The following is a 22,432-nucleotide window of genomic DNA, read 5'->3' on the forward strand; positions in this document are numbered from 1 at the left end:
TGTTTTATTTATTAGGTGTGACCAAAAGCAGCATATGTAAGAAGTACGCTGATGGGATATACCAAAATACAGAATAACTACCTGGTTACACTTCCACAACGATTGCACAAATTTAATTAATCTCATTTCATTCCTAATCTACAAATAATTCTAGATATTTTCTGTAGCATTTTTTTAAAACTAGTCATGTGATCCCTCACTTTTTAGAAAAATACGAGAATGAGAACGAATGCGCCCTTATCGATAAATGAAGAATATCGAAAGTTGCAATTGTTAACGCTACGTAATCCCTTACGTTACGTTGCGTGCATTAGAGTAACGAAAAATAACTGAAATTCAAATTATTTTTGAAGGTAAATACTAAGAAATTTTCTTTGAAATCTTGGTAATTTATTTGTGAGGATATAGTGTTTTTTGGCTTGTTTGTAAAGCTTTTTATTAAATATAATTGTCTTAATTGTCGTATGCATACTTTTATGTAGTATGCATATTAAATTCATAATAGTAGTAAGTGTATATTTGTGAACAATTTTCTCTATCAACATTTGTTTATGACGCGATTTACGTTTAACAGTGAGACGCATTACTCGAACTATAACCTATCAGTAACTTAATTTAACTGGCACTAAGTAAAAAGCACATATTGAATTTCTTGTTGCTGCCGCATCTGATTGCAGTCTCTATAGACCTACTATCATTTTCGCACCGTAAACACAAGTGGTGCGGACTCATCTTCTTGCTGCTCAAGTAGTGTGGTTCTAATAGCACGTATAGAATGCTGCTGCGCCTCGATGTCTTCGTATTCAATAGATGAGGAGCGCAGCAGCTGAAATTGCGAGGTTGAATCGTTTTTGGTTATGATCAGAGAGGCTGGTCGGGGACCTGAAAAACATACAAAAAACAACGAATAGTATACAAACAGACTATTAAAAGAAACACATATTTATAGCAAATTTAATTACCTGCCGGTGGTTTAGTGGTCAGCCGGCCTTTACTGCTGCCTTGGCCCGTTGCCAGTTCCATTTGACGCTCCGAAACGTATTCCACATTGGGTGCTAGCTTGGCATTATTGTTATTATTATTGTTGTTGTTGTTGATGCCGGCAAGATTGCTGCTGCTAGGCGTTTGTTTGATCGATACTCGCTTCTCTGATTTGACGCTGCCTTGCTGCTTTAGTATCGAGTCCCGACGTTGCTGCATCGGTGAACCAGAGGTTAGCAAATTGGGTGTCAACATGGCACTCGTAGTTGCCAATTCGAGTTCTAGAAACAACATTGACGATTGAAGAACAAAGTTAGAAATTTCACAAAATTGGGAAAAGTTCGAAAACAGGGGAAGCACACAAAATGTGACAAAAGTTAACAATTGGATGTTGCACTGACGCAGTCTCTTTGGCCTTTTGTTGACGACGAAAATGAAGAGCAGCTTTATTTTATTTACAAACTAAAAGAACTAAACTTATGTACAGTTACCCAAAGACCTTTTTGTTGTACATTTATTATTTATAAATTATTTACAAGCTAATCTAAGTAAACATTAAAAGACATTTATTAAACATGCAAATGTGGGTTAAATGAAAATTAGTGAGCAAAGATGAAAGCAATTAATAATCAATTTACCCTTGTCCAATAGGCAGATATTTCTTAAACAAAATGTTATAAAATACACTACAATAAAATGCATTTGGTAAAGAGTTGTTCGTATGATTATTTATTTGATCTTTCCACATAAATGTTGGTTAATAACTCCGATTTCTGGAAGCAGCATTTTATTAGATTGTTAGTCGTTATGTCAACTTAAAACTAATTTTAAATAATCGTGCAGTCCATGTTACACATAATACTTAACAAAACAATAAAAAACAAATGTTAGCACTTCTTTCTATCTTGTAGAACTTGGATGAAGCACCAGAAAAATAATACCGAAAATAAAAAATACAAAAATGCATAAAAGCAACATGAGCTACCAAAAGTTTCTATTGAAGCACTTTTAAAATGAATCTTTAAAAGCGTTTAAACGTTTTTAATATTTTAGTTTAGCTTGAACTGCTTTAATGGCACAGATATAGTAGATTATTATCCAGCTAGTTGTTTAGTATAAATTGTTAACTTAATTAAATAAGCTTAAAGTTAAAACTATGATTTAACCAGACCTGCAGTAACACCGATTACACGTGTTGTCTAATAACTAATAGTATTAATCATTTTATTATTATTATTATTATGCTTAGTTTTTAAGAGTTAGTGTACATGCATATTATTTTAAGCTTTGTTTTGCATTTTATTTTACATGTTCATGAAAATTAGGAAGCTCGTTTTTTTGGTTTGTTTTTCGTTTTAAATACAGATATGTTAGTTAGTACTATAGATGGGCGTTTATAGTTTGGTATCGTCGTAATTTATATCACTGTTGGGCACCACAACCACCGTTGGCACCGTCGTATACGGCATCATTGGTTCAATGAGGAATTCGTCGGTTATGGAATTCGGACGCGATCCGCGCACTAAACTATGTGAATTGTGATAGCTATGGAAAGCAGAAGAACCAACACCAACACCACTACCATTATGAACACCATAACCACCGCTGCTGCCACCGCTAACAACATTTATTAAATCGGCACTGCTGTTACCACGCATCTGAAGGCCACCAGAGGCGCCACCGCCGCCTGTTGCAGCTGCGTTAAGACTTTGCAGGGAATGCGAGCTGGCACTGCGAGTGTATTCGCTATTTAAATATTTCGATTGTGTCGCATTGTTGCTGCTGCTATTGTTGTTGTTATTATTGCTGTTATTGTTGTTGTTGTATTGCAGGAGACTGTTCACCCGCTGCTCGTCGGAGGGCGAACCAAACTCTGAGGTCTCGCAAATGGGTGCTAATTGCAGCTGTGCGGCTGCAGCTAACATCTCACCTGTGGGCAAACCGGACGGACTTGGACGCTCACTGCTCGCCACATCCTCGAAGGCCTCCTCGTTGAGGGTTTGCAATGCGCCGCAGATCATCTGCTCCTCAAGCGTAACCTAAGAATGTTAGAAATACAATTAACAATACGAACTTAGCATAAATTACATAAAAACTAAATCATAAACTAAACTCCTTTTTTTTACCTGCAGATACTCATAATCATGGATCTTCGACTATTAGCGTAAGCATGATTTCAGAAATAAATCAAAGCATGATTCGATTTTAGCTATCTAAGTCCATTAACTTTAAACCTAACTAAGTTTACAACTAACCTGTTTCTCCATATGACTGACTGAGTTTCTGCGCGATAGCGAAGGAGCTGGCAACGCTTCTGGTATTTCTCTGATGACGGTCGGGTTGGCTGCCGTCTCTGTAAGCGCGGGTTGTGGACGCACCTTGCGTGGCAGACGCTCGCAATCCCTCAGCGTGGTGATTAGCAAACGAAACAGTTCCCAATGTCCGAAGCTCAGTCCCAGCACCTGCATTAAGAAAGGCAAACTTAAGTTCATTCTCGACTACCATCGATTAGCTGACTAACCGCCTTGAGATCCGTCAGTTCGCAGTGCTTTAACACGCGTCCATTGATGGCATTGTCACGCAGTACCGGCGCCAATTTCTGCAGCGTTGGCTTCAGATCATCGATGCGTTCCAACAGACTGATGACTCCCTCAACGGTGAGATCCGTGAGCTTCGTTTGCAGTATATCATCCTGCCCAAAATGAATCATCAATCATAATTTATGCACAATTCGAGAAAATAACATTTACTCACGCCAAATGAATCGCTGGGCGATGGTATCAAAGGTGTCGTTGGCTCTAGGGACAGATTACGCGGCCGCAATTCGTTAACCGCAAACTCGTTCTGCAGCATTTGGTAAGGCGGATACATTTGAGGCGAAGGCACATAGGTGGTGGGCGCGGGATGTGGACGCATGCTGTGCGAGACGCTGGGACGTGTTTGCAGCACAAGCGAGCCTTCGTCTTCGATGACTTGTTGATCCTCTGTGAATATGACATATAGTGAGTAAGAGTCTAACGTAAACTGCACATTTCGTACTTACCTTTTAGTACCTTGCGGAGATAAGGATCCAGATTGATGGTAAACGGCAAAAAGATGCGCAAGTCTGCGACCAGCAAATCGGATTTATGCAGCTGCAAGAAGGCATCCAATTTGCGCTCATCACGATCAAGCTCCAGCAGTGGAGCTGCCTCACGCAAACACGCCAATTTGGGACGCACTCTAAGAGAAATTAAACAAAGATATTTAGAATAGAAAACATTGAAGTTCAGGTGGCATTTAATTACTTCTCGTAGACGCTCTGCAGCGAAATGTTGTCGTCGGCATTGCTGTCCATGTACTGATCGTGATGGAGAACAATCATACTGGCACGCAGTGGCCACTGTTCGGTGAGATTGATCCAGGAACTGAGACGATACCAGCTAAAGTCGATCTGGAATGCTTTCAGCAAACGCACCGTGATGTAGATTACGTTCATCAGGCGTCGCATGCTGCGCGGATTCACATCGCTGAAATAGTCATCGGTGAGCACAATGCGCGACAAGTCGATCACACCTTGCTGGTTCTGACCCAGTCGATGCAGATTGGAGCCAATCGAGCTGGCCACCGATTCGGAGAGTCGCAGTTTCTTGCCACCGCCGCCGCCACGCTGAGCATTGTGTGGCGCCCGCAGCTTCTCCTGACTGGACATGATCTCCGAGGCGTTGGAGAGACGTCGTGCAGACACCGAGTGTCCCAAAGTGGGTCCATCGTCCACCTGATAGTCGACGCCGCTGCGCTTAAAGAGCAGCGCTGTCATCTGGGCACGCTGCACCTTGCGCAGTCCCGAGTTCTGCAAATACACCGGCAAATGCACCAGGTTGCGCAGAAAATCGTGACCACCAATGCCGCCCTCGGTGAATAGGCGTCTGCTGTTCGCTTCGGCTGCCTTGGCAATCACATGCGGATCCACAGAGATGAGCAGCACAAAGGGACGATTGGGTGATGAGAGCAACGTCTGCACTGCATTTAGAAGTGTAAGAATGCGTTCCGTATCACAAGAGTCGAGGGCATCGACAACGCCTACGAGTCGACTCTGTTGATTGGTAAACGCATCCAAACACTTGACCATGTCCGTCAGCACAGCCACCTCGGCGCCGAGCAGCGTGAGCGGCGCATTCTCGTTGGAGCGCACAGCGCGTTTCAGCTGCCGCTTGTGCGAGATGAACAGCGAGCCAAAGACTTTGGCCAGCACATGCAGATGGGTGCAGATGAGTCCCACCAACACCGCAGCAATCACATAGACAGACACAAGTATGCGTTCCCGCTCCGATTCATTAGCATGCGTAAAGTATGCCACAATCAGGGCGATGCCTGCGACGAGGGAAACCAAACCGAGTTCAAAGAGCAGCACAATGGGCAGACAGCACATGCGACGCCAACGCCAGCCGACGTCCATCTTGAGGCACTTGGGGCGAAAGGCACGATACAAGCGAGTGGCCAGCCAGCCATAGTGGGATTCTGAAGGAAATAGAGAGGTAGGTTATATGAAAGGTTCGTAATATTGTAATAAACTATTCTATAATTCTTCATATGCCAATACTTTAAATTGAAATAGAAATCTATTCTAATAATAAAGATATCGTTAAAATGATATTTCATATATAATATTATATTGTCCCTAATGAAAGCAAGTAACAAAACTACAGTTGAGTGTGCTTGACTGTCAAATACCCGCTAAACATTTTTAATGAAAGCAAAACAGTGCGGGATTATTCTTAAAATATACTAAATTAATATAGCCCAAAAATACTAAAATATATCGGTATATCGATATAGGTTATATTTGATATATAGTATATTTAGAATTTAAATTACTAAATTCGAAATATACTATAGACGTCAAAATATACCGGATTGTAAGCCAAAGCAGCGCAGATCTGATTGGAGAAGCTCTTTAATTTACTTCTACAATCTTAATCCGACCGCAATCAAATTCTCGGGAATTTTGTTCAATAAATAATATCACATAATTGGAAAATTGTCATGTGTTTAATACATATCAAGTGAAAAGAAAAATTATTCTGCAATTTCTCTATAAAGTATCGAGCTTACATTGTTTAAAATTTGAAGATTTTTACGTCCAAGTACAAATTCCAAAAGTGCCCCTTTCCTGATATTTCTCCCAGCTACCCTTAGGACCCTTCTAATCTATGAAAGAAGTAGCTGAATGTTAAAATCTACTATTGATAATGAAACTAAAATAAGCTAAGTTCGGTTTCTGATATTTTGATGAATATATTTCCCTATACAACTATTTCAATTCCTCACACTTTACAAACAACATTAGAATGGTTTAATGAATTCAATTTAAATCAGGCAAGAAAATAATCTACAAAATTGTGACACATTGTTTAATTAAACGCAATTAATTGCAATATACTTTGGCATATATATAACCGATATCTACCCGTAGCTACCACTTACCCATGGCATCCAGAAGTGCTGCTAACATGTGAGCCACGGCGCCATCTCCCGTTGGAGAAGCGCTGCTCGCCTCGGCAAAGTGAAACCGCACAGGTTTAGGTTGGGAGTCTGCCTGTGGTCCAGGTGGATGACAGAACGTCACCTGCAGTATGAGTCGCAGACGTGTGATACGCTTCTCCAGGCCATGCAGCACCGAGTAGGCCCAGAACATGTCCATTTGGTAGTTGCAGTACTTTGCAGCTGCCAACAGAAGATACGCAAGCAGCAAGAAAAGTAAGGCAGCCAGTGAACCCCACAGAGCTGACCACGTGCTCAAACCCACAATGGTGCCAATGAGCAGCGAAATATGCAGGCAAACGATGAAAAGCAATCCTCCAATCTTCGTCGGGGGTTCGGCCCATTGGCGAGCGAAGTTATTCATCTCCTCGCGCAGTTTGTTGAGCAGAAAACTCTTGCCACTGCCCCACTTGGCGTACAGACCCACCGTAATCGGTGTGGTCAGAGTCGGTTCGCTGAGCACATCCGCCAGCGCCGAGGAGTACAGCTCATAGCCCAGCATACCCTCGGAGTCCTCGTTGGTGTTGAGACGTCGGGCGCCAAACACTTGGCCGAGAATCGTCTTCTGGTGCAGGGAATCGATGTTGTAGGGCGTCTCGCCCGCCTTGTTGGCGCGGTACAACAGCTGGCTGTGCTTCGGATTGCGCAGCAGTGCCTCCACAATGGCCTTGGAGCGAGCACGCATCGCAATGTGCAGGCAGGTGTCGCCACGCTTATCACTGGCCGTCACCTTGGCCTTGCGATCGAGCAGCATGTGCACAATCTCCAGATTGCGATTGCGCACGGCGCGGAGAAGCGGCGTATCGCCATCCTTGGTGGATGATTCCAGGTCGGGATTCGTGGACAGTAGCATCTTGACAATCTGCGTGTGTCCCTTCTCCACGGCCGTGTAAATCGCCGTCTTGCGATCCTTGCCCTGAATGTCCACATCGGCGTGCTTCTTCAGCAACGCTTCGACCACAGTGCGATGTCCGCCCTTGACAGCATGAATCATCGGAGTGTCACCGCCTCGATCCTGGATATTAATGTAGGCACCAGCGGCAATCAGTGCCGCCGCAATGTCCTGGGAACCCTCACGACTGGCGATGCACAGGGCCGTCATGCCATCCTTGTCCAAAGCATTCACATTGGGCTTCTTCTCGAGTAGCGAACTGACGCAGTCTGTGTGTCCGCCCGAGGCTGCCACCAGCAACGGTGTCCAGGAGTACATGCCAGCGGTGTCCACATTGGAGCCCGCCTTCAGCAACGTGTCGACAATCTCCACGTTGCCACGCCTACACGCCCAGACCAGCGCTGTGGTGCCGTACTTGTCGCCCACATTCACCTTGGCGCCTCGCTGTATCAGCAGCTCCACAATGTCCTTGAAGCCACGTCCTGCGGCCCAAAGCAACGCACCCAAATGGTAATTGCCATGCGCATTTCCATCCGCTCCCTTGTCCAGCAGCAGACGCACCAAATCCGTGTGCCCGCGATACGCAGCCCACATCAACGAAGTCCAGCCGCCCTAAGAGAGAAGAGTGAGGAAAATTGAAGTTAGAGGAAAGTGGGAATAAGACTATGAGCTTCCTTTAATTACCATATCGCGATGCTCGATTTCGGCTCCATGATCCAGCAGCAGTTGCACCACATCAAAGTGTCCATTGCGTGTGGCACACAGCAAAGCTGTCCAGTTGTCCAAATCCTCCGCCTGCACATCGGCGCCACGAGACAAGAACTCACGCACAAAAGCAGTTAAACCGCGTCCAGCGACCACCATAAGCACAGTGGTAGCATTCTATTTGAAAAGGTAATAAAAGATTAGTTCATAACAGAAGTGAAATTATCAAAATATTAAATATAATATTTTCTAGTTTTAAAATTGTATAGAATACTATATATACATATGTATAGAAAGTTAGAGAACAGAAATGAAATTAAAATAAATAAAATATGAATACAAAAATATATAATAAAAGTACATAATAAAATAAATTACCAATAAATGCAAAGAAAACAGGAATAAAATATACATATGAGTAAATACTAAATAAAATAAAAATACATCATAAATTTAGTGTAGTTACTAGATAAAAGGACGGAAAACTAATCAATAAACAAAATGAAAATATGAAAATAAATAAATAAAAAAACAAAATATGGAAATAAATAAATAAAAAAAAAACTATAAACAAAATAAAATTACATCATATACAAAAGATCTAAGCAATAAATGTTGTGTGGTGAAAAGTACTCAAACTATGTATTATTATTTTATGGAAATATAACAATTTAACTTTACTTTTTTTGCCAATGACCAAGTTTAGATAGTTAAGAAAGTAAGACAATAAAAGGCAATATTTCAAAGCCAAGTAAAGAAAGAAATTACATAATATAACAGCATAATTTTACTTTCAACTAATCAAGAAAGAAACAAAATAAAATGCCAAACTACAAATCAATTTGATAAAGAATGAAATTAAAGAATTAAATATTAAATATTATCATTTAACATTCAACTGCAGATAGCCGAAAAGTAATCAATTAAATTCAAGACTAATAATCAAATTAGGAATAATAATATTTATGGTGACTCACCTCATCGCGATCATCGATGGTTAGATGACGACTGTCGAGTATAGCGCGCAGACCAGAAATATCATTATTATCGATGTACTGCAGCAGGGCGCGATGTCCGAGTGAACCCATGGATTCTCCGTATCGATTTATGTTCTAAATTGTGATAAAACAAAAGAAAACAAAGGAAGACAAGCACATCAAACAAACAGTTTTTGCGAATAATTGAATACAACATGCAATGCCAAAGATTAGTTCTCTTCGACTAAATGTGGGGTTGGTGGGGAAAATGGAATATCATTTAATTGGGTTACGAAACGCTTGCAAACAACTTTTTTATTTTTTAATTAAATATCCAAGTCTGCATTCGTTATTTCAATTTGCAAGTCACATGCTAAAGAAACGTTCATGTTCCGATATTAAGAAATAACTCAAATACAATGCAAATATTACACTCGAACTCGAAAGGGGAACTTCCAAAAAGGGACAAATTTAATTACAATGCAAACGTCATATTTGATTAGAACAATTTATGGGAAATACACAATTAATATTGGAGCAATATATTGGCAAACAGTAATATCAATTAATTCTTATGAATATCTATACATTTGTTAAAGTTCTCAAGTTATATATTCAGCAAAAGCAACAAATATGCAACTCATAATGTTAAAAAGATGCAAATTTATGTAAGTATGCTAATATTATTGATAACGTTCAACATTTGTTAACAATTTTACTTATTAAGTAAAGTTTTCGTAATAGAGTAAATATTACTTTAATATTACATCCTTTTAAACAGCAGTTATAAATATGTAGTTATAAAGTTCTTATTCAACTAGTCCATTTGTTGACCATATTTTTCTCTTCGTAAGAACAAAAAATCTTTGTGGAAATAAATAGTTTCTAATTACATTGCGTAATTTTGTAGTCAGCAATTTTAATATGGTGTAAAAGCTGTTAAATAATTAACAGATTGCATTCTAAGTACGCATTTTAAGCTATTCTTCTGGCATCTGTTAATAGCATTTATTGAACTGTTTTAATTTAAAGGACTGTACTAATTCCACTTATAAATTATTCTAATATACAAGAATGTACTAATTACATTTCTACATTGTGATAATCGTCAGCAATTGTCAACACTTTGTGTGGTTAATAAGGCTATTTAAGTATTACTCATTGTTTTTATCAAAATACTTGAGAAAGCATAAATAAAGATAAATTGCACTTGATTTTCACGTATAAAGGTTAATGATAACAAAAGAAGGCTAAAGTGTCCCTTAGAAGAGATATGATTAAAGGTAAAAGTGAATCAACTTGTTCACGAATATTCGCCATAATCAACTTTATAAGATGTTTCTTAGAATTGGACTTTCATAATTAATGCGTTTGGCAATTGATTTGTTATACAACTGCAAAAGGAGACAATTTGCAACGTCAGTGAAGCAGAGGAACATCAAAAATTGATAAGAAGCAAAATATATGTGAGATAAAATATCGGTTCATTTGGGATAACTTATGGCTGTCAAATGGTCAGTGATATGTCCATATTTCTTAGTCGAGCTGAGACAGACAGCTGTCAAGACTTAATGCCCAACCTCAGAAATACCATTGATAGTGGCGCCTAATAAATCTCGAAAGGAAAAAGGTATTCTCGTTTATCTAATATAGAATTCTTGTAGATGGCTTGATTTTGGACATACATATGTAGATGCCCCCTATATATGTACCGACCAGACCAAGCATGATAACAATGCCAACGAGAGATTACTGTATTTGCCAGTGCGAAATAAGCCAGCACTCACGTTTTGCAGTAGCTTAACTGGCACATACCAATTTAAATATGGTCCAAAATCAAGCGGAATGAAGCTGTCAAGCTGTCACAGTTCTAAGCAAATGCTGATGAATCAACGCCTAACTAAAATTATGTGTGTGACGAAAGAGAACTTCATTTAGATGCTAGAAACTAAAGAGAATGCTGATGCCTTGTAATGAGTTTCGAGGCGAATTGTAACAAATTGATTTCGTTTATTAACGTTTTTAAGGCGTGAAAATGTTTGTAAATAATTGTTGGCAAATATCGAGACGTCTGGAGCGTATGCAAAAAGGTGTGATTAAGGTTGTGTATCTAGATACAAACATATCTCGCCTTTATTTTCGGTGCTAAAACGCATTAAGGCATAACTTGAAAACAACTGACAACAATTTTTGTAGTTTTACTTCTTCGAGATCACTATAAATATTTATGAAAAACTATTTATGAATTTTGGTTCCTAATGAATACTAACATTTTTGGGCTTTTTCTTCGTCGGCGATCGCAGATTATTTAAACTCAAACGCGACGCGTTTAGAATTAATTCGTCTAAGCTCTTTGAGAGCTTCATTTTGTCAGCTGTTTCGCGTTGCACTTGCAGATGTTAAACAATTGTAAATTAAATCTTTGAATTGTTTTATTTACTCAAGACTGATAAAAAGTCATGATTTACGATTTACGACAAAAGACACTGGCACCATTTATAAAAAAAAATAATAATATTAAGTAGATACGCGTAATTAAAGCAGCGCGTGCCTTTAAGCGGCAATCGTAAAATGCATTCTTAAATATGTTTGTTATTAGTTTATATCGCGCGAGAGAGAAGAACTCAGCGAATGTATCTGCAAGAACGCTTCTGTGCGCGACGACGGATCGCCTTTGAATGTGCGAAGCCAATGGAGCAAAAGCAAAAGCAGCAGCCATGTGCAAGCTATTGGATGTGTGCTGGTTAGACGGTTGCTTGACTTGGTTGGTTAGCTGTCGCTGTTGTTGCTGTTGTTGTTGTTGGGTATCGCATGACGGTGTTGCTTATCAACAAGCCAAATACTCTGTCGTTCTCCCTCTCTCTCTTTCTCTCTCTCGCTCTCGGTACGATTTTAAGCGGGCACGCAAAACTTAAAACTCGAAAACTGGCACTGATTACAAATTGCAGAGCGCGCGATCGTCTCTGTATGACTACACATGTAACTAGATACAAAGATACGCAGTAGATAGGCATGTGGAGATACTTCGATAGGTATCTACGAGATACATCCGTGCGCGCACTATATGAAATGCTGTAATTTTGCCTTGTTCCGCAGCCACTTAAAACGTGTTTGCCAATTTGGCCAGTAGCTATATTTAGGCACACAGTCAACAAATGCTTTTCCTTCGTCGCTGCATTTTCCGTTCACACGCTCTGGCCAACAACACGCACTGCCAGCGACTAAAACTAAAACTAAAACTGAACTGAACTGAAGACTAAAGTGACCAATGACCAGTTCAACAGTTGACCAATGACCAATGCTGCGTCGTCTTTTGGCTGCCATTCTAGCGGCTCCAACACGCACAGTGGTGCCAAACCCATTGTGCGCAGTAAAAAAAACAAAACACAAATTACGAAAAGTTTCTCTGGGGCCTGGCCTGACATTGTAAAGGCCAACTGCAGTTAATAACCTTAACTGGTGTGTATAGTGCAGTGCATTTGTTAATTGTTAATTGATTTGCCAGCAGCACACTCAACACTCTCTCTCTCTCTATCTCTCTCTTTCTCTCTTTGAGCGCGCGCATTAGTTTAATTAAAAACGCGGCAAGTGGTAAATTAGCTAAACGAAGACACTAAACTAAACTCAATTGATGAGCGTATCTTTAACTTTAGTGGGGAATTTTTCGTATCCACTTAATTCGTAGTTCGTATTGGGGTTAATTGTAATATTGGTTTTCAAAATTATTACCAAAGTTGTGCATAAATATTTGCACACATTGATTAAAAGTCAAGAAAATTTAATCAGCTGCATAGAAAATGTTTGCTTGGCAAACGAAACGATTGAAAAATTGGAAGTACTCGAAAATTACGAGTACATAATTATGATTATTATTATTCGTGTTTATAGCCTTGTCCAATAATGGCTAATACATTATTGTCTGTTCTCTTTTACGCCGCTGCTGTTGTTTTTGTTATCGACACTGATGGACAGCTATCGATAACTTTTCGACAGACTATAAACGATTGTCAATACGAAAAGTTTGATTCTCGTCGTGTGTCGGCAAAATGAACAAAGCTATATTAAACACTTACAGACTTCAGACTAGTCTCTAGTTAGGTTTATCTACATTGCGTGACACACTCAATTTGAAGTGCATTCATTCATTTCCTTAAAATAGCCCATCAGAGCTTAAGTAAACTTAGTGCACTAGTGTACGTTAATCGATTTGGTATTATTAATTGTAGAACTTGGCAAAAAAAAAAATAAAAGAGGAAACGCAATAAAAATAGAATGTGTACACAAGGAGCAACAATAAAAAGAGAGTTAACGACAGGCAGGAAAGCACATTGAACTCTTGTTGGATCACATAAGAAGTAGCATAGAAGGAGAAGAGAGAGGCAGGGCAGGGCAGGGCAGGGCATAAAAATAGCGTCTTGGGTTTTATTTTTAGATACTTGTATGTAGTTAAGGACAGGTTATCGCTTGGGCAGCCAGGACTTGAGGGTTAGAAGCATAGTCAGTCAGCCAGCCAAAGACAAGAACAAAGACAGCCGCAAAAGCAACATGTATGTTGGTTAAATCGAAAGTCAAGGCAATAAAAAAAGACAGACAACAAACGAATGGTGAAATAATAAGAAGAAGAGATGTACATGTACGTGGATGTGGGAGAAGCGACGTAACGCCAAATTAAAGTGACTGAAACGTCGCGTTGTGTTCGGCGTGATGCTCAGCTCTGGATGATAACTCCCACTGCCGGCATCTCCGTTCAACTCCTGGCCATAGCTATCGGGGGTGAGGGAACGCGTCGGTGTTGGCGATGGCGATAATGCTAATGCACTGCCCGTGGTTGTTGTTGTCGCTGCTGTTGTGTTGCAACTTGTTGCATCCAGCGGCGTTGCATCGGCGGATGCCTCGATGTTGATCACTAGACGCGGCAGCGACGCATGTGGAGCCAACTCGCTACCCGCACCTCGACGTCCCAGCGTGCTTGTGTTTGGCGTGGATTTGGAATTGTGATTCGACGCAAACATCAGCAGTCGCTCCTCACGCTCCAGCAGCGGACGATGCAGCGACTGCAGATCATTTGTGCCCGTGTCATGAAGACCGCGTACCAAAGCGCTGATTGTCCGTTGTTTGCTCGACTTCGAGTTGGAGTCTGCAGCAGCAACAGTTGTGGTTGCTGCTGCTGTTGTTGTTGAAGTCGTGTGTGTCTTTGGGTCAGACGTCGTCTTTGTGGCTGGGTTTTTGTTCAGCTTGGACGCTTTATCATCCGACTGCATGTTAGCTGTTTTCTTTGTGTGTGCTTGTTACCTTCTGACACCTCAACTTTATCGCAAGTTAAGTTTAATGAGGCCCCTCCGGCTATGGAGAGAGCTGTGGCTGCCAACTGGGATAACTGATTAGTAATTAAGTGTGTGTCTTTGTGTGTGTTGGTGTCTCTCACATGTTCTATATGTGTAGTTAGAGTTCTGTTGTAAAAAGTATCTTTTATTCAACAATTTCTTGCACATGTCTAATTGTCTTGATTAAAAGGCATGTTCACATTGTTGATTCAACACAAGTGAAATGACATTCATAAAGAGCTTGAAAATCTCTGCGTTCCCAGTTTCCCCTTACGAATGAACAACAAATATTAATTGTTATGTGAATACAGAGAGATGCAAGACACAAATCAATTGCAGGCAATAAATAAAGAATACACATAAATTTGAGAGTATCCAGCAGCTTTTTTGATGGCTGCTATTTCATATAACATCTCTTTAACATCAGGTTAGTTTCCCTGTGTAGATAATATCTGTCCTACTTTACAGTGTTTGCACTTTGTTGACGTCCACAATCGTTATTGTAAACTTATCACGGTAAACACAGATTACAACTATAAACTAAGTGTAAGCACACATTATAAATTGCATAAATAACAATTACAAAGTTACACACTATCGATTGCAATAAAGATTCACCTCAGATTCACCCGGATGCGTTTTTAAGCGGGCCTTAAACATTTTGGTCAAACTCGCGCCGTTAAGTTCCGTCTTGAAGGTATTTTTCCGCTGCGATTATTGAAAAAGTATTGCAATCTTTTCTATTTGGTCGACCGCTTTTCGGAGGCGTTCCAAAGTGAACTGTGTGGTCCACACTGCATGCAACATCCATATATGAACAACGAGATACGCAGATTGTCTTTGACTTTTAATTAATTGAACAAACAAAGCATCTCGGAGAGATCCCCGATAAGCACTCGACTCTGATAACGAACGGATATTAAGCAGAGGATTGCCAGAAACCAGCACTTCCTATTTGCTAATTGAAATCAGTTTTCTTTCCTCTAATTTATTCTTTTTTTTTTCTTGGTAATTATTTTCACACTTTTTGCCCAAAAATTCGATTAGTCGCGTGGCAACAAAATACAACACAAAAAAAAAGACGAATCGAGTCGAGTTTGCCACGAAGACGCGTTCCAGGCTGCGAGTCAAATAAAACTGAATCAAAGTCTTGTCTTTGACTTTGAGTTTCTGTGTGAAGCGGCCCGTGGAGGGCGATTGCTTAGAATGCCGCCTTCAATTATGACAGTCCATAATAAAGTTTATTATTGCCGACAGTGAGTGTCAATAGTAATTTACAGCTTGCTGGGAAGGCACTCAAAAGTGCTGTGAAGCTCTGAGATGATGCGAGATATATCTATCTTTCAGCTGTATATAATGTATAGTTATATACTATATAGAATGTGCATGCGACTCGCAGTGCACTGCAAATTAATATTTGCAGTGTATTCGCTCTTCTCTTGACAGTACGGACAACAAGCGTAATTGCGATATCGATTTAACAATGAAGACAACAAATAAAGACATCCCGACTGCAAAAATTGACATATATTCAAATATTCTTGTATTTATTAGCACTTAAGAATACGTATAAAACATTCTTGGATTATTTCCTTAAGTATGCACAGATAAGTTTTAACTCGAAAGTAACAATAATTAATTATTAGTAGCCTCAAGTACTGGAAATACTTGTAAAATACCTGTTCTAAATCTCCCATTCCGAATGTCCAAAAGCCTGAGTCAAGTGCATTCACACATACACAAACACACTCACACAATAGGCAGGCCACAAAAAATTGGTTGCCTACTTTTAGGCTGTTTTCGAAAAGATTTCAAAACAGAGTTGCCAATAATTAAGAATTAACTTACGCTTTTGTAACTTAGTATTACTTGAAATAAACAAATAAATATTCATAAATACGAGTAAAAACAGCAAATAATTGATTAAAGCACAGTCGATATTAAATTACCAACTATAAACAAACAGATGCAAATTGTGTTCATAAATACACACATCAGAAAACATTACTCAGTGGTCTGCTTGCTATCGATTTACAGCCGCCTGTAGCATTATAATCAGCATATATAGTGAGTGGTATATAAACTACACACAGATGTGTATAAACATATGTTTGACTTGCCTGTCTGGCGGCGGCGGCGGCGGACCCAAAAAAAACAAAAAAAATATCTATATTGCGCCCCGCCCGCATTGCTTATCAGATAAACCAACAGTTGACATCAAAACATATGGCAAAACGCTTTTGGCAATAGAACCTAGTACTTTTCACTCTACTCTATGTAGTAATAATACCCATGAACTCATTGTAGTAATACCCACCTGAATCGAATTACCACTGCGTCCAAAGGAGCCGCGAAGGAATCCGAATGGAAATAAGCTACCATATCCACCGGAATCGTTACGCTCATGGCCGGAGCTCGTCGTGGCCGTGGAGTGTGCCGACAAGGGCGGATTTAACGGCGACATCTCCGAATAGGAGCGTCCCACTTGATCCAATTTGGGGGTGCGACCCATTTTGACTATTTGAATAGTACTGACTAAAACACTTAAACGGCCATTTAACACAGAACAAATAGTTCGTAGAATACACACAATACACAGAGATTTCGTTTAGAGCAGCAATTTATATTCGACGGTCGGCAATTATTTCAGCATGTTGTTTTGGCGAATGCTTAATCTTTAATCGAATCTACAGTACTGATAACCCTTAAATAATGTAATTAACTTGTTGCCATTAGTTTTGGCGAAACAAAATATAAATATATTCAAGTTTTGATTCCGATTCTGTATCGCTCGGAAATGTCGAGCTCACGCGACGCGCACTGCTGGAAAACTAACCGCAGGGAACAGTCCGGATAGGCGCTGACGGCACATTATGCAGCTCAAACCATGTGCCTTACACTCACTACTACTAATACCCTGTACGTCTGTGGTATAGCAAAGCGGGTAGCATAAATTTGGCACAGTTCAAATGAACTGTAGCAATGTTTATGTTATTCGATAAAGCTGGTGATAATAATTATCAGAGAATTCTTACATTTTGTATAAAATAGAGTATCCGATAGTCTGTCATTCCCACACCGTTGTTCTTGGTTGTTTTCCAGATAAAAGCACAACAATTTAGCGCAACATTAACGGCGCTTATATACAAACTACATGCAGACCAAACACACACACACACACACGCGCAAACAATTATGACTAGCGCCAAAAATGAATAATGACAACGGCTACTTAATACATTTCTATTTGGTTATCGTAAAGCGAGTTGTCAGTCTCGACTCGCGAGAGAACTTAAAATTACCGCTCTCTATCTCTCTCTTTCTCCAGTGCTAACAACTTGCTCTCTGTCTCCGCTTTGTTTTACTGTCGTATTTAAGTTGAGAGTGATCTCGTTGACTGATAACAAGCCGAGCCGGGTGCCACCGACATCCCAAAACACACAATTATGAACAACATTTTCTGTTTATGTTTACATTCACCACTTCATAGTCAGACATGCAAACTCACACTAAATACATGCATACACTTTTATAACAATGAAATGCATTAAAGAAACACAATTAATCAATGCTTTGCCCAACAACCCCATCATTCAAATTGTGATTGCGGATTTGTTGTGCTGCTCCCCATGAATACGATGTGCACTTGTGCACAAAAAGCGTTGCATACTTTTGGGCTGTCATGGAAAATCAGACAGTATGCAATTATAACAGCGTGTTTATTGGACACATGTGCTTTGATTGTAAGCAATAAAAATGCAATGCAACAATATGCATATATTTATATGTATTTATATCAAGAACTTGCCAAAACAATTTGCAAAGCAAATTTGTTGATTATCTGCCATGGCTCAATCAACACTTCCACGAATAGCTGGGCACACAGACAAATAATCTTGTACACCTAGCAAACGCCAAGTAGCCGTGATCTATTATTAAAAATTGGCATTATAATAGACTCTTGTTTGTAAGCAATAAAATTATGAAACTACACAGTACTTTTCCTGTGTGTAAAGAGTATCGTCTGACTCATTCAAGTACTTGGATAGCTGAGATGCGAAATGGGGGAAACAAAATAACTCACTTGTTCTTCGGGCGGTAGTAGGGATTCCATATAGTGTGATATAGAATAGACTGGTATATTTTCAACCATTTTAATACGTGATAGATATATTACTTTCAAAACGTTTCTGACACTCTCTCTGACAATCGGACATCAACCTAATCTCTGTCACTTTCAGGCTTTCGATCACAACTGAGAAATATTTTGGACAAATGGTTATCTACCGTAGATGTGATTTATTCGCTTCAATTTCCTACATTTTTGATCAGATAAATTAACATTAATTTGTGGAGTATTGATCTTAGCAATATGATAAAAATAAGCTCATACTTAGCACTCGACTAAAAAGTACCCTATAAATAGTTTAACAATTATAGTTTAACAATTATATAAAGAAAACGAACATAACTGGTTTTTATTTTGACAAATTTAAGTGGAATGTGAAAGCTGGTTTGTTCTTAGAAATTCTGTATGACGCAACACAAAAAATGACTTTCAAAAGAGTCGAGTTGAAGATCAAACCCATTGAGTACAGTATTATATGAACTCATAATTAGAGTAGATACGTCTGTCAAGTTTGATTGTTGTTAAAATTGATTTATTAAGGTAACAATGCAAATTAGCACTTGCAAGTAAATAACAACAACTTAATCACAGTCTTTGATGATCATCAAGCTCCGTTTCTCAACTGTTTGTAGTTGTCTCTGGAGCTTTAGATAACGTTAGTGGAATTTAAAATGTTTGCAGTTGCCCAAACTCTTAAACAATCGCTATAACTTTGATAGTATTCTCATTATGTGGATGTTGGATATAGACGAGGTCATGAATCATAAATCACTGCAATCGCTAGCGTTGCATTGACAACACGAAGCGCCGTCAGATTTCAATAACAAAATAAAAAAGAAATAATAATAATAAGAACAGACCGACTCAAGTAACTTTCTTATCAACCATTTGTGACGACGATAAGCGCCGTGCCAACATCAACACAGTTGGTAAATATAAATGACACAGTAACAATGGAGATAAAGTGTGCTTTACGGTCGAGCACACTGGCATTATGCCATTATTCAATTTAATTATGACGGATCACAAAGACATTATGCTATTGCGTCCCCCGTAAAGCAAACGGAACTAATCAATGTATTGATTTCCGCCTTTGAAATAGGATTATTAAAAACCATTTAACGTTGTACTCACACAATATATTGAATAAATATTTACGGGTTTATTATTTACATTCGATGAAGATGAACAAACCGAGCTCTAAGTAAAATCGTTATTTGCGTGGCTAGAACCCGATATGTTTAATAATATCTCAATTTATACATAACTTGTCACTCAGATATTCACGTCAAAGACTTGGCGAAACTGAAGATCAACTGTTAGTTTATGGACATGTTGATTTGGAGTTTAGTTAGGAAATCTACAGACAAGCAAATTGTTTTCTCACACAAAATGACAATGTTGTTTAAGTAATTAACACCCCAACTTCTACAATAATACTACACATCTACATATATAATATATCAAACACTACCCGTTTAAGTTATTTGAAAATCATGACTACGCACAAATCTACTTAAATTATGGATGAGAGACAAACGTGTCTGTGCAATTTAAATTCATATTACCATGTATACTAATTGTATGGGTTCGTGTCATTCTAAGCATTTAAGTCAACCCACAAAAGCAAATACTAGTAGTTAAACGTTAAATACATATATATTTCGATTTTTAATTTACTTGATTTACTGCGAAAAACAAAAGTTGAATTAAACAAAGAATCGCCCTCATCAATTGTTAAGTGTGTTCTACGAATATATGAATTAAACTTACCGGTTGAGTCAATCAATTGTTGTTGTTGCTATTGCCGTTGTTACGGTACACCGATTTGCAAGCTTGCCGCGCAAAACAAAACACTGTGGCAGGATCAAACACATTGACAACAAATGACAGCTGAGCACAGCTGAGCGCTGCTTTGTATGCAAAAGTGTGTGTGTTGAGTGTGTGGGTGTATGTGTGTAGGTAGACACGCACGTGTGTCCGCGGTGCGCTTGTTGTGTGGATGTGTGCGTGTATGTGTGACAATGAAACGTCGATATAGCTGATTATTTTTATTCTCACGTTGACTTTTACACTGTTTGTCTTAACAGTAGCACTTTAATTGCTTTCTTTATCGTTTTAGAAATATGTGTAGTATACGTTTAGATGTAAAAACTACTTAATGTAAGTAAAATAAACTGTCACGAACACGAAGTAAAATATACAAGTACATACATATGTATGTACATATTCACGTACATATAATAAGCAAGCATCCACAGCACACTGCGCGAAAAATGATTCTTTCACTGCTCAATTTGATTTTAACTAGCACCGTTTTTGCCGTTTACATAATTGGCGAATAATATAATTCATATATTTATGACACAATGTCTTCACACTCTAAAATGTATTGTACTATTATTAAATTAAATTACATATATGTGTATTGGCGACCGAACGACAGTTCTACGTTCGCTGCGATTTGACTACCCAACAAACAATGGTGCAAGCATTTACGAATTTCCCATACAATTCGGTGGCTAAGAAATTGTTTGCTTGGCAAAATGCTGATGCCAAACCAAGGTTGCCAGACTAGCAAATAATTAAATTTTTAATAATACAAGGCAGCACAGTGAGGCCGTAAACGACGAGGCAAATATACTTGATGGTATAGAAAATGTTATCTCAGTATATTATTAAAATTTTCTGATGGTCACACCTCTACAGCTGTTCAAGAAAACAGCTTTCTTTGGAATATCTTTTTAAACTAAAAATATTTAATAAAAAAAATAATAAAAGTCCATAAAGCTTTTTCTATCTGGTTGTGGCAGTGGTCTTAAGAAGCACTAATCCCAGCTTCCCATTCAGCTAATGTTCAAATGCAATGTTTTTAACACATTCGAATCTCCGGTTTTATCATGGTTTTTATGAATTATAAGTAGCATACACGAAATAAGCTATTTGTTGCTTAGACATTTTAACGAACCATTTCCATATCAAACATCGCCACACATTTGTAATAAATGTTCGATCTAATTCCAGCTGGCTCTTTGAATCATTGAAATCCTGAAAAATGTCTTTCGAATATTGCAAAATCCCGAATAACTTTCACTACGCCAGAAACAACACTTTGGATGCATTTGTTAAAAAGTTTTTTTCATTTATTCTAAGACGCGATATTCACTCAAAACATAGAACGAATGCGACCTGGAATTTACAATTTAACGGGCTTGGGCTTGCCTTGCTGGGCAGCAATGCGCTCGTTGTAACGCTTCACTGACTCCTCGCGGGAAAGATTTCCCTTGCGGGCATAACGCTGATTGATCAGGAACTTGACATCCATCTGTGGAAAATTCACAATTTTAGATTGATTTTGCAATTAACTAGTTGGTTGGTTGAATTCTACTTACACCCAGGGTGGACTCGTGGCGCTTACGCAGTGGGCGCTTGATGCCATTGCGGTGAGCCTTCTTGTTCTGGTTATGATTTGTGTGATTCTTGGACTTGGCCATTGCGAATTATCAACTGTTGGGTATCAAGTAATAGTCGACGGCCAATCGGAAGGTACCACAATATGAAAACAGAAAATATTAAATTTAGTACACCATTTACGATATCCTTTTTGCCATAATGAGTGCAACAAATGCCGATTGTTTAGTATAAACAACATTTTCATAGATTTTTAATTATAATCTTTTTCATTTGCGACCTACGTTTCTGACAGTTCAGCGGAAAAGAAGAGGAAGAAGCAGAGTCACTATCGATACATTACCTTAACGTTGCTTATCGATAGACTAAAAACAGCTGTTATATGTTTCAAAAAACTCTGGCAACTCCTTTATTTGGTTCATTGTGAATAGTAAACAACGAAGTATATGCAATTGTAAACAAAAGCCAAGAAAACCTCGTTATTCTAAAG

At 38.9% G+C, this 22,432-nt stretch overlaps 2 protein-coding genes and 1 long non-coding RNA gene across 7 annotated transcripts; 1 reads left to right on the forward strand and 2 right to left on the reverse strand.

Annotated features, from left to right (window-relative positions):
• Positions 1 to 379: 379 nt before the first annotated feature.
• LOC117566406 (kinase D-interacting substrate of 220 kDa) lies at positions 380 to 21,001 on the reverse strand. 5 transcript variants are annotated; one of them, XM_034245921.2, is made up of 12 exons: positions 16,720 to 17,217; positions 9,079 to 9,213; positions 8,081 to 8,278; positions 6,448 to 8,008; positions 4,269 to 5,481; positions 4,025 to 4,203; positions 3,736 to 3,965; positions 3,503 to 3,673; positions 3,237 to 3,443; positions 2,633 to 3,020; positions 963 to 1,262; positions 380 to 882 (listed from the first exon to the last, which is right to left on the reverse strand). In XM_034245921.2, the coding sequence occupies exons 1-12, from the start codon at positions 16,912 to 16,914 to the stop codon at positions 695 to 697; spliced, it is 4,965 nt and encodes a 1,654-aa protein (XP_034101812.1). In that variant the 5' UTR covers positions 16,915 to 17,217; the 3' UTR covers positions 380 to 694. The 5 variants fall into 5 exon arrangements, with proteins under 5 accessions (XP_034101812.1, XP_051862061.1, XP_034101817.1 ...); XM_052006101.1 differs by lacking the exon at positions 16,720 to 17,217 and adding an exon at positions 20,305 to 21,001 and having other exon boundaries at positions 381 to 882; XM_034245926.2 differs by lacking the exon at positions 16,720 to 17,217 and adding an exon at positions 15,021 to 15,111 and having other exon boundaries at positions 381 to 882.
• A 325-nt stretch (positions 21,002 to 21,326) lies between these two features.
• On the forward strand, positions 21,327 to 22,024 carry LOC127565610 (uncharacterized). Its single transcript, XR_007954944.1, has 2 exons — positions 21,327 to 21,434; positions 21,556 to 22,024. It is a non-coding gene; the product is annotated as an uncharacterized LOC127565610 (long non-coding RNA).
• Positions 21,649 to 22,306, reverse strand: LOC117567155 (60S ribosomal protein L29). The gene is made up of 3 exons (XM_034246967.2): positions 22,227 to 22,306; positions 21,924 to 22,038; positions 21,649 to 21,856 (listed from the first exon to the last, which is right to left on the reverse strand). The coding sequence occupies exons 2-3, from the start codon at positions 22,023 to 22,025 to the stop codon at positions 21,728 to 21,730; spliced, it is 231 nt and encodes a 76-aa protein (XP_034102858.1). The 5' UTR covers positions 22,026 to 22,038; positions 22,227 to 22,306; the 3' UTR covers positions 21,649 to 21,727.
• Between the last annotated feature and the right edge of the window lie 126 nt (positions 22,307 to 22,432).

Source organism: Drosophila albomicans, chromosome 3, assembly GCF_009650485.2.
Source record: "Drosophila albomicans strain 15112-1751.03 chromosome 3, ASM965048v2, whole genome shotgun sequence".
NCBI lineage: Eukaryota > Metazoa > Arthropoda > Insecta > Diptera > Drosophilidae > Drosophila > Drosophila albomicans.

Bases quoted from the DNA above. Each gene is read 5' to 3' on its own strand.
- LOC117566406 (XM_034245921.2), bottom strand. From the start codon at position 16,914: ATGGGTCGCACCCCCAAATTGGATCAAGTGGGACGCTCCTATTCGGAG. The intron at 8,279-9,078 runs GTGAGTCACCAT...CTTTTCAAATAG, and splicing joins CCATCGATGATCGCGATGAG to AATGCTACCACTGTGCTTAT. The intron at 4,204-4,268 runs GTAATTAAATGC...AATTTCTCTTAG, and splicing joins CTGCAGAGCGTCTACGAGAA to AGTGCGTCCCAAATTGGCGT.
- LOC117567155 (XM_034246967.2), bottom strand. From the start codon at position 22,025: ATGGCCAAGTCCAAGAATCACACAAATCATAACCAGAACAAGAAGGCT. The intron at 21,857-21,923 runs GTAAGTAGAATT...AATTTTCCACAG, and splicing joins GCCACGAGTCCACCCTGGGT to ATGGATGTCAAGTTCCTGAT.